Genomic DNA, 12,487 nt, shown 5'->3' with positions numbered 1-12,487 from the left:
AAACACTCAGATTAGTGATGTCAATTACCGGAAATCAGAATACCAATACCAAACCAAATACCAACCAAAATCGGTGGAAGCCCGGAATTGACCACACGAAACACACAATTGTCATGTGATTAATCAAAGATAATTTGTGTATCTCAAGCGAGGATGACAATTTTAATTTGTTGAGTTAATTTATCCCGCGCCCCGTAGGGGGGGGGGGCCGAAACGGCCCCCCTGTCTTTTTCGGTCGATATCTCCTAAACGGCTGGAGATATCGCCACCAAACTTTCAGGACCCCTCCGGGCATCAATTTTACACATTGATAGGTTGGCCACAAATGACGTCAGAGTGACGTCATGTTCTGTCATTTTCGACCGAAAAAAGACCTTCGCGAGAAGACCTGTCAGGACTACAGCTTTGAAGATACAGAAAAATGATCAAGACATAAAAGGTGTAGAATTGACATGGCTACAAAACTGCTATCTCGAATATTTGAAATTTTTGAGTTTTGACCCCCAAAAATCAAAAAAGCATTTTTTTTGGATATATTCGCCAAAAAATCCAAAAAGTTTTTTTGAGTTTCGAAAAAAAAACGGAATATATGTGATAGTGCCTACCGTCTTCTATCTACATACCAAATTTCAGATCGATACCTCGTTTCTTGGCCAAGTTATAGCGAAAAAACTGTTCAAAAATGATGACGTCAAATTTTCAAACTCATTTTTTGGCAATTCTAGAACTCGTAGAGCAAAACGAAGACCACCATTAGACTCCCCGTGACGAGCTGCATCGAATCGATACCCATTTTATGCAAAAACATCAACTTTGAAATTTGACCTAATTTGACCTGACCTTGACCTGACCTTCACCAAAACGTGACCTAGGCTGGCCCCAAAGGCTGCCTAACCCACATAATCGCATTTGTCATGTAAAATGGACCATAAAACATGTATCACACGACACATTCATATTGTGACCCCCGGTGACCTGACCTCGCTGTGACCTGACCTGGTATCAGTGACCTCAGATAGCAAAGTATGTGTTTGACGAACAATGTACCATCGATGGTTTTCAATAAATTACCAATTTACTCGCTTTCACAGCACATTTCTTGAATTGCCTGTGAACGGTGAAAATCTGACCTTTGACCTGACCTGTGACGTCATCGGTTTGACCTAGGTCAATGAAATTTGGTCACAAGGTAGTTCCCGGGTGGGGCTATCGAACGCCGTTTGAATTTTGAAAATCGGCCGGTAACTTTCCGAGATCTTAGGGGGGGGCGAAACGGCCCCCCCCCCCTACGGGTGGTAGGGTCCGCCGGTAGCCCTACGGGGCGCGGGTTATTCAACTCTGGTAGCATAGGATTATGTGAACGTCGTCGTAATTTCTCGAATATGTATATCAAAAGCAGAGTTGGCCTACGTTACGTTATTTTGAAGTTTTCGGTAACCCGTAGCTGTCAGTTCCGTTTCGTAGCGTAATTGGGATGTTTCGGTAGCGTAGTACGGAAAATAATAGAATAACGTAGGAACTACGAAATGGATTCCGTAGCAATTACAGGTCAGCTGTATTTGTATAAGGTACATATTTTTTTTCAGTTTACTCATATCGTTAGTCGTCACCAGACCTCCGGCCGTTTACACGGATGTGAGACGCCTGCTATATGAATACCACTGAGTCTTTCTTCCGGCCGGACCGACACCGGGGATTTCCCACTGGGGAGTCCCAGGAAATTCCCTGTCGGAAGTCCAGTGCATCTAGCGAGTAGCGCGTAGGCACCGCCGCACCGACGATGCTGCAAAGCCGGCGATCATTGTGCGCAGTATTTGGCTTACTAGAGACTAGCCGTTTCCACTGGGTAGTGGATGATGACATATTGCATAACGTAGTACGATAAAATAATTTGCTGCGTTAATTAACAGATACCGTAATTCAGTAACGTGGCAATATATAACGTATCGTAATTCGGTATCGGTATCGTAGTTTTGGCCAAAAAAGCAAACGTAGCGTAACGTAGTGCGTAACGTAGCGTAGCGCAGGCCAACTCTGATCAAAAGTTCCGCTTTCTGTCGATTTATGTATAACATGTACCACGTTCTGTTCCTAACACATGAAACTAGTAATTATAACATCAATGCCCTTCCTTATCATCTTTAGACTGCAGAAAACTAGCTAAACACGCTTGCCTCGCTTCAACTCGATAAGATACCATTTATCGGAACACGGTATAGCGATCCAGTCTTATCAGTCATTCGGTATCACATCAGTCCACCACTTAGCCTTCCTACCTTTGGATTGTGAGGGTTTCGAGGACCTCAAAGCTCATGCGACTGGTCTGTAGATTAATGGATTTAAAATGACCTTGATGTGACAGACCAGTCGTTTGTTTTCCTTCACACTGCACAGCATTGATATGTTCGCATTACATTTTGTGGCCGATTGTGATAGAACCTGAAGTGAAAGTGCCACTGTGGTATTTTCAAATATAAGTGATACACCATGCATCTATACATAATTACATAGGCATACACAGAATCATGCATATGAACAAAGATACATACACACGCCACACGGCATTCACTGACCATGAAGTGACCCTAGACACGTATCTTTATCTTGCCTATAGACCATGATATAGCCACTTCGCCACTTCACTTAGCCACTTCGGCTAGTTACGGCTCTGACCAGTAACTCTTTACTATAAAAAATAACTTTCAACCATCTAACTACATCGACCTTGGACCCTGTGCTGACCTTGAAATTTGACCCTGCACTGACCTTGACCTTTGACCCCGCACTGACCTTGACCTTGAACTCCTGCGCGGTGCCTGGCGTGGCCTCGAGCAGGGCGTTGAGTCCACCAGCGGCGTGGGTATAGGCCAGAAAGTGGACCACGCTCACCCGGCTGGCGTCACAGCCTGGAGGAATGACCCGACACGGGTCAACCAGGGGTTCTCAAACTTATTGGTATATATTGGCGTCATAGCCTTGGGAGAGTAGATCTGATCCAGGTCAGACCAGGAGCTCTCAAACTTATTGTTATATATTGGCGTCACAGCCTGGGGGAATGACCCGACACGGGTCACACAAGGGGTTCTCAAACTTATTGTGATATATTGGCGTCACAGCCTAAGGAGAGTAGATCTGATCCAGGTCAGACCAGGGGTTCCCAAACTTATTGGTACATATTGGCATCACAACCTGGGCCCTGTTTCACCGGTGATAGCAGCACGCTGCTATTACACGTTGACGTGTCAAATTGGGTTTCCATGGGAACATCGACAAACCATGACGCCGTCAATCTGTGTGATGTCATCAAATATTGCTGCTAGCATCTTCACGGTCGTGCGATCAAACAAATGCATCAAACGCAATTCAACGAGACAGCAACTCTGTTCCAAACGCATCTCACGGATTACACGAAACGTCATTAGTGTGACCTCATCGCATTACGTCAGCTCGCGCAATTTGATAGTAGCGTGCTGCTATCACCGGTGAAACAGGGCCCTGGGGAGAACGACCCGACACGGGTCACACCAGGGGTTCCCAAACTCATAACCCTGGTGGCGTCACAGCCTGGGAGAATGACCCGACCCGGGTCAGACTAGTGATGCTCAAACCCATAATACCCTACCAATTATGGACAATGCTCAACATAGATAAGCGACTCGATGGTCGGTTGGAATCGGGCCAGTGGTTCGCAAACTCAGCATTACTTACCACCTATACACAATCTACATTACAGATGCCTCCACTTGTATACCAAAGCCCACGTTCCTTCATCGCTATACTGATCATCCCACAGGCTACCATGACTTTTGTATACCATATCCCACGTTCCTTCTTCCTTTACTTTATTCATCCCAGAAGCTAATATGATGATATCAAAAACTGTCATGTTGCCGATATTCTTACCTTTTACCGACCCCAAACCATAACTTCAGACCCAAACCATACCAGTGGTTCTCAAACTTATCTTCAGTGGTTTTCAAACCCATCCCCTGGGCGGCCCGCCTACCTAGGATCACCCTACACGCGGAAATGATGGCCTCCAGAGCGGCCGTATTGCTGATGTTCTGTCGCGCGAAGGCTTCCACAGAGACACCGTCCAGGTCTCTGATAGTCCGGTCACTGCAGGGGCTCAGAGGAGAGCATTTTTTGGCCAGACGGTCCACCTGAGGGAGGTTTTTAGGTGGGTCAAAGGTAGACAAATGGGAACATGATAAGATGATGTGAACGAGCAGAGATGCTGCGTGGGTATTAGTGATGTTGTAATGGGTATTTTGGGGAACTGATACGGAACCTAATTTCATGCTATCGTAAAGAAAATGATATGACATGCTGTCAACGAAATACAGCCCCGTGGGCTTTTCCATTTGGGTAGGTACTTATGTACTTATCTAAATCAAATTACCAAAGACAAAAGTCATGACAATAATGTTAAGTAGAGCCGGGACAAAGACAAAAAAAGCGCGTGCTGACCTTCCAGATGAAGAGCTGCAGCTGCACCAGGCCCCACCACGAGCCAAGGTTGGGTATCGTGCTGCTGTAGCGTCGAATGGAGTCACCTCCCAGCTGCATATGCTTTGTACCCTGACGGGAAGAAACGGGGGAGGAAAAGGGAGATTTAGTTTGGCAAACGTAAGAAAAAGAGAACGGAGATCAAGTGATTTCATGCACTAAACTTGGTCAGTGGAGATAGCCTAATTGTGTTTATAGTTTTCAGATTATTTATCTCGAACGACTGAATATTATGCAAAAAACAAGACATGAAAAATATTGTTTTTTATATCCGCTCTTTCTAAGACTTATCAGACGATACAGTACAGCATCAAACAGCTCGCAAAACTGATCAAGGTGAAAAAACAGTGTAATGGAAGAACACATGAATTAAAGCTAAGTGTAATATACTCATAGACCTAGTTTTTTTCTTGTTGAGCCAATAATGACATTGTGTTTTGATTGTTAATTTTGTATTCAAACAAATAACCCACGAGCCGCTGGGGGGGGCATAAAGTTGCCCCCCTTTACGTTTTGTGAAATATCTCCGAAACCTGATGAGCTACGAACGTGAAACTTGGCATAGCTTCAAATGAATACCTAGGCAATATTTGAGGAAAGTTTGGTGGTTGTAGCACCTAAGATGACGTCACAGTGACGTCATAAAGTTTTGTCGTTTTCCGATATGGACAGTTTCTGATGACGCTGAGCATGAAACTCAACTGTAAATGAACTAGACAGCACCTGCTGTCATCCTAAAACATCTAACTACACTTCCATCTTGTTTCTGACCAATAATTGACCCTTTATATTCGGTCCCATATATCTGATGTATCGTGAGGAATATGAGAGTCGCAAATCTATAATTTCACTTATGACGTCACTGTGACGTCATTTAAAATGGGATCGACACCAAATTTAGACACAACCTCAAATAGGTATTCAGGAATATGTGTGCAAAGTTTCGCTTTTCTATCTCTTCGCGTTGCGACGATATCGTCGCAGAAGTAAAGGGGGGGGGCAACTATATGCCCCCCCCCCAGCGGCCGGCGGGTGGCGCGGAGGCCCAGCGGCCGCCGGGATAAGATTTGTAATGACATAGGCTAGTGCGTATATGTAAGGAAGATATATGGTCATAAAAATAGTACCAACACTAGCACCGTGTCCAATGTTGATGTGTATTTTTGGATAGTTCAGTCCCACTAACACATTGTTTATCTTCTCTATCGTGTTAGTTATCCAGGCAACTAGGACACTTGACGTGTTACTTGTCCTCCCATTGAACACATACATTTTTTATGTAGATACACAAATAGATATGTAATGATTAGATGTATAAGATATCTATTTAAATCTAACTACTTTACTACTAACACTACTAATCTGCATAGTCCGCGACATACGAGTATAGTAGCAAATGGCCCATCACACAATCATCACCTGAATGTATTGCGGATAGACCTGATGTAAGTGATCCACGGCTCATCACATCATCACCTGAATGTATTGCGGATAGACCTCCAGTCCGAGTTCATCCAGCATCTCCATGATGTCGGTCTGAGTTGAGCCGACCCACTGACCTCCGAGGTCAAAGGTCTCCGTCTGACCTTGTCTGACCCGGATCTGGGTGGCCAGGGTTCGACCGCCGACACGGTCTGGAAAATAGAGACAGAAAACGGAGTGTGTGTTAAAGTTGAGTTGAGCTTGGGGAACCATATTTTGACATATCTACTAGAGAGGTATATTTTTACATATAAACAAAGTAGATAAATGTGTTACAGACTAGATACATTTCGAAAATGTAGTACCTATGTACAAAAAGCGGGATTTAAATACAGATTGAGGAATCGATTAAAACTTGGAGGAATAGAATACCGAATGGAAGAGCGAATAGCGTACAAATTGGAGCAATTGAATACATAATGAAGGAACGCTGTGTGCATCATGTATTTCTAGAAACTGGAAGAAAGAAGTACCTACTGAATAGAGCACAGAGTGAAGAAATTGGGTGGAGAAATACATCATTACACAGAGAGGAAATAAATATAGCAGAATAGAGTAATTCAGTACAAACTGGACGGCACGGAACTGGAAGTGCCACTATATGGTGAAAACTGCAGACCGATGGTATTGTCACTGTTCTCTGGCATTTGCTGCTGACAGTCAAACAGCTCCTTGACGTTGATATGTTCTTTTAACCAGTTTTTTTTTTTTACCCTAGACATTCGGTTTACATTACTGGCTTTCGCCCCACACTATTCATCACTTGACTAATAATCACATCACCAATCAACATATAACGCACTTGCATGCACACTCTTATAATAGTGATGTCAATTACGGAAAATCGGAATACCGATACCAAACCAAATACCAACCAAACCACGGGAAAATACCGAAACCAAACCAACTTGGGAAAATGAGGGAAATACCAACTTTTTACCGATTTCTTAGCCTCTTATACATTAGTGAGGGTTTATGATACCAACAAAATACCAAACACATTATGATTGAAATACCAAATACCAAGCTGGTATCGGTTTGGTATCGGTATACCAAAAAGTTGGTATCCGATTGACATCTCTATCTTATAACCTTCGACCTGCGCTGCGTTTGCCAAATACCTAACCTCTGCAACAATCCTTTATGGCAGTAGTTCCCTCATCTCCTACCTTTAGCCTCTACTAAGCAGAGCTCAGTTTTTGGATTCCGTTTCTGAATCTCGTAGGCAGCCGTTAGCCCGGAAATACCGGCACCAATGACCAGCACCTCACATGTGATGTCACTGGATGTTTTGGTGACGTCACTGGAGCCGCTGGTGACGTCATTTGTCTCAGTATGTGACATCATTACGGGAGCTTCATCGGCTGTCTCTGATGACGCCGACATTCTGTGAAAGACCGGGCACAGTAGTTACTAGTTACATTGCTACAGTAGTGACATCGCTACAGTAGTTACATTGCTTCAGTAGTTACATTGCTACAGTAGTTACATTGCTACATAGTTACATGGCTACATAGTTTTATGGCTATATAGTTACATTGTTTCACTTGTTACATTGCTGCATAGTTACATTGCTACAGTAGTTAGGTACATTGTTACAGTAGTAACATTGCTACAGTAGTTACATTGCGTCAGTAGTTACATTGCTACAGTAGTTACATTGCTACAGTAGTTACATTGCTACAGTAGTTACATTGCTACATAGTTACATTGCTACAGTAGTTACATTGCTACAGTAGTTATATTCAGACATGTGCATGGATCCGAGTGATGGATCTTTGATCTCAGTGGATTTCGAGGCAAATTGTAGGTTCGGATCTATGATCCCACCGAATCCGGCGTGAAAAAAAATATCCTGGATCTATGATCTCACAGGATCTGACTGACGATAAATCAATAGCATGGATCTATGATTTGAGTGGATCCCACCATGAACAACATTTGAAACCAGGTTTCCAAGTGTTTCTATGTTCAATAATTGCCATAAAACTATGGATTATGACGTGTTATCACATAAAAGCACTAAATAAGAACGTTTGTGAGTTGCAAGAAATCCCAAAAGATCACTCGTTGCAACTTCGATAGGCGTTATCACAAGTGTATTCGCGGTCATTGGGGCGACGTAAGAAAAGAAGAAAACAACTGGCCCCAAGAACTTTAAATTATCAGTTAGCATGCATCTTTTCCTTGATCTGTAGATAATTTACCATTAATTGCTAGAGAAAATTGTATTTAAAATCTTCCATCTATATTTTTTTCATCGTTTGCACAATATGTTCTTTTTTTTAAGTAGAAACACTAATTAGAAATAGTTCCCGCATCATCAAGAACAATAGGGAAGGCTTGAAGTGAATACAATAATCTTAACGGTGTTGTAATCTATGTGAAGACACTTCTAAAATTGCCGTAGAAATATTGAAGGCAAAAGTTCAACTTTTTCACAAGACGGATGTCTATAAACCTATTCAACGTGTGACAACTCAGCCGGTATTTCGTCGCCTACAGCCCAGCTTTCCCTAGTGACCGATAGAGGCGCTGCTATCGATGTCCGCCCGTGCCGCCTAACGTGCAACGAGTGACCTTTTGGGATTTCTGTATTGACCAAAAATATATGAGGATCTATGATCCCCCTGGATCTCAAGCAAAAATACTAGACTCGGATCTATGATCTCTAGGATCTCTCGATAAAGAGCTGGATATATGATCCCGACGGATCCGAGATCAGGATCCGCGGGACGACCAGCAGCGCTGCCACGCGATTGAACTCGGCAGCCACGCTGACGGCTGAGCTGGGAAATGGTGGAGGGTAGAGGCCAGAAGGAGGGGGGGGGGAAGTGACGCGGTTACGGTGTGTGGGGTGACGAAATGTTGACGATATGTTGCGCAGCTGGATACAGCATTTCGAAAAATTGTTATTTCCTATGATCATGGTTGTGAAAATACATAGCTTTTCGTTACTGGGGGTAGGAGTAGGACACGTGATGTTACCCCGCGCCGTGCTGGTGGTCTGTGTTTTCCGTGTCGTGCTGGGGGGGGACGCTTTCACACACCCCCTTCTAACTCGGCCTCTGGGCCATGTAGCGACACGCAGTAAGCGGCAATCGAAAGAGCGTCAAAAATAATGACGGAACCACTCCGGTCATTTTCTAGGTCAGTTTGAAGGTCAGGTCACCAGAGATCATCAAAGGTCAATTGTAGTCCATTTCAACAATTTTGGAAACTACCAACGGCTAACTCGGGTACCAATAGAGCTAGAGCCACATCCGACGTCAACACCCAAACAACACCCTAAACTGACTTCACTCAAACAAAAAGTATACCGTTCGACGCGCTTGAGCAGGGCGAACACGATGCTGTCAAAATTGCGGCCCTGTGGTGGCTGTTTTCGCGAAGTTATTTGCCAAAAACCGAACCCGTACCTTGGACCACTTGTCCTGACCTCAGAGGTCACAGTTTGACCTGAGACCTTTAAATCGGGTACCGTAATCGGTTTCGGGTTCGCACCACCTCCCTCCCCCCCCCCCCCCCGCCCTCGGCCGGCGCGTGTGTAGAAAACTAATAGGTCCGGCGAGGGTTAAACACTGGTATGCTTATCCAACACACTAATATCTTTGACTATGACAGCCTGTTGCTCTACCCCACAAATATTTTCACTCACCACCCTGTTTGTTGAATCTGTCCGAAGTCGCTGCTGCCACCGCACACCTGCACTACATTCAGCACCATCCTCGGTTTGAATGTCTATGTTATCTAGAGTCCCGCCCCCGGCCTTGAGACGCCAGAGATGGTCACTGATAGAACGACAATAATCGAACTCTGATAAGGCTTACCTGCCAACAGTTGGGGATATATGTACACTGTGGAGCTATAGGAATCATAAACGGACTATAAAACTAACCGCAGTATAATACTCGTTGGTAAAGGGCATGAACACTCCTATAATAATACATATATCCGCTATGACCGGAAACTCAGGCGAGGTTTACAAAGTTTAAGCAAATCATGCTTCATTAACCCTATTAGTGGCAGGCTCCTGGCTACCCCTATTAGTGGCAGGGGGGGGGGGGCTGTTTACGACCCCCCTTGATATCTCGAGATCTAACGGGCCGATTTTCAAAATTCAAACGGCATTCGATTTCGCTCAACGTTATCTACATTTCTAAAAAAATAAAAATTAAAAAATGTCAATAGGGGGGGTAGAGGGGGGTAAAAACGGGCAAATTGCAGATACATTTTAGACTGTTTATCACGGCCAGGTTTCTGAACCAATCTTAACCCGGCAGTTCCTGGGGTATTTCGCCACCCACCGTTTGCTGGGGGGGGGGCGTTAAACGCCCCCAGCCGATAACTCGAGAACCAATAGGCGCAGCGAAACGCACGGGGCGGCAAACGAAAGAACGCGACGAGACGCTTCAGATTAGTACTATAAAGTTGAATTTCGAGGTCACAGGTCAGGTCAAGGTCAGGTCAAACACCTGAAATCGGGCTTTCAGTAGCATGGACTTCAGGACTTCGCAATGGGCGCCTCTCGTCATAAACTCTGTCAAAACGGTGCACAATCCATCATATAAGGCCTACAAGAGTGTCAGCTCCATGCAGGGGTCAGTCAAGTATAGGTCAGGGTCAAGGTCAGGTCAACCGGGCAGGTACATATCCCCGAAAATAAAAACTGATATACGCAGCCTGTGACACATGTTTTATGGGTAATTTGGGGCGTAGAACACGATGGTGACATTCATTTTATCATATGTGTACGTGTTTGGCTAAAAAAGTTCAATTTAAGAAATTAATGTATCATGGTCGTGAAGAAGTCACGAGAAATTGCCAAGATTCAGTTCAAGATTTTGGAAAATTCGGATCCATAATCAATAATCGAAGATAACCATTTGATTGTCCATGGTATTGGCAGTCTAATGGCGTTTACGGCATGTCTATATGTCTATTCTGTGATTTTATATGATTTTTTGAACATATGCCGTTTTTGGTCGAAAACTCAGAAATCATGACGTCACTAAAACCTCGATATCTCAAAAAATTTCCGACTGATTTTTTTGAAACTTTGTCACAATAAACTTCAATCAATTCCCTACAGGTACCCAAAATTTGGCGCGCCTGCGGCGCGCCGTTTTTATGCTATGGCCCGGCGAAAAAAGTGGGGGCGTTTAACGCCCCCCCCCCCAGCAACTCGCGGGTTAACGCAACTTTTGCCGATCGATAGAGAATGAACCAGGAATTCACATGGATCCTAAAAATATGCATTTTCAAAAATCATAGGCGGATATAGATCATTGAGATTGGGGGTACACAAAAAGTATAGTAAATAAGGTTTTTGTTGGTACTGTTTCTTAAAAGGGTGGTAATGGTCTTGTTATGTTACAATTTTCTTATGAGAGAACGACTACAATTGTATTGGTCATGCATAGGCGGTGTCAGGGCACCTATGTTGGGAGGTAAAACATAACCCCCCTTTTTGGACGCCTGGATCCGCCTATTATAGCAAAAACGTGTCAAAAGAGGACGCACAATAACTGTATATGTTATCACATGATACCTTTCATTCACTGTTCGTAAAACTGGTGCACCATCGTGATCTTCGCCCAAATGACTCGCTTCACGAATAGGACCCCCCAATTCCCAGTGCTCTGGAGCCGCCCCTGGTAAAGTTATGAACTTGAAATTTTCAGGGAATGTGCCCAATTTAGTTTTAGGAAAAGTCAGAAAATTTCAGCATCGTAGCTTCAGCGGTTTCGGAGATATTCCCGAAAAACCTGAGGGGTGGATGAAAACAACCCCCCTGCCACTAATAGGGTTAATACTTTCAAGGACAACTTCCATGAGGATACCACATCAAATTTGACTTGGCGTCTTCTGACTTCTCATCTTGTCTTCTCGTTTTCCTTATAAGTAGGGGGTGGGGGGGGGCTTAGAATCATCGCAATCCTGAACAAAATCAGCCGTTTTTATCAGCCGCATCAGACGATAGCTGGTGTATATCATACTTTATGCCACAAAGTTCACGTCTCACGATCGTCGCACTAGTCTTTTTACAGCAAAATATAGAACAAAACACAATTTAGCCTGGCCGTACTTAGTCCAGGGCTGCGGAGTCGATGGATTTTCGGCGACTCCGACTTCGACTCCGGCTTTCCAAAACCAGCTCCGACTCCGACTCCGACTCCAGGCAGAATTGTCGACTCCGACCGACTCCAACTCCCGACTCCGACTCCGCAGACCTAGCAGGGTTGCGGAGTCGGCAGATTTTCGGTGTCTTCGGCTCCGACTCCGGCTCGGGTTTCTAAAATCGACTCCGACTCCGACTCCGACTCCGGTCACAACTGTCGACTCCGACCGACTCCGACTCCGACTCCGACTCCGACTCCGCAGCCCTGGTACTTACAACGTACAACCTTCACCTTCAGCCTATAACCTACAACCTACAAAATCTGATGTGGCATACACGTGGCAAATATGACCTATGGCATATTTGAACGCCCTC

The 12,487-nt window shown here is 44.4% G+C and overlaps 1 protein-coding gene across 2 annotated transcripts in view; it reads right to left on the bottom strand.

The window, feature by feature from the left end:
• The window catches only part of LOC122368898 (probable flavin-containing monoamine oxidase A), a 16,734-nt gene extending 7,000 nt beyond the window's left edge, over positions 1 to 9,734 (bottom strand). Inside the window, exons 1-7 of one of the 2 annotated variants that reach the window (XM_043343218.1) lie at positions 9,650 to 9,681; positions 9,418 to 9,419; positions 7,161 to 7,378; positions 5,986 to 6,143; positions 4,471 to 4,581; positions 4,007 to 4,163; positions 2,791 to 2,906 (exon numbers count right to left, since the gene is read on the bottom strand). In XM_043343218.1, coding sequence (XP_043199153.1) covers positions 2,791 to 2,906; positions 4,007 to 4,163; positions 4,471 to 4,581; positions 5,986 to 6,143; positions 7,161 to 7,377 — 759 coding nt within the window. In that variant the 5' untranslated portion in view covers position 7,378; positions 9,418 to 9,419; positions 9,650 to 9,681. Of the gene's footprint in view, positions 1 to 2,790; positions 2,907 to 4,006; positions 4,164 to 4,470; positions 4,582 to 5,985; positions 6,144 to 7,160; positions 7,379 to 9,417; positions 9,420 to 9,649 lie in introns of both variants that reach the window. The other variant, XM_043343219.1, reaches the window with a different exon arrangement.
• Between the last annotated feature and the right edge of the window lie 2,753 nt (positions 9,735 to 12,487).

Source organism: Amphibalanus amphitrite, unplaced genomic scaffold, assembly GCF_019059575.1.
Source record: "Amphibalanus amphitrite isolate SeventyFive unplaced genomic scaffold, NRLGWU_Aamphi_draft 000988F_arrow, whole genome shotgun sequence".
NCBI lineage: Eukaryota > Metazoa > Arthropoda > Thecostraca > Balanomorpha > Balanidae > Amphibalanus > Amphibalanus amphitrite.
This window is presented reverse-complemented; position numbering and strand designations above follow the sequence as displayed.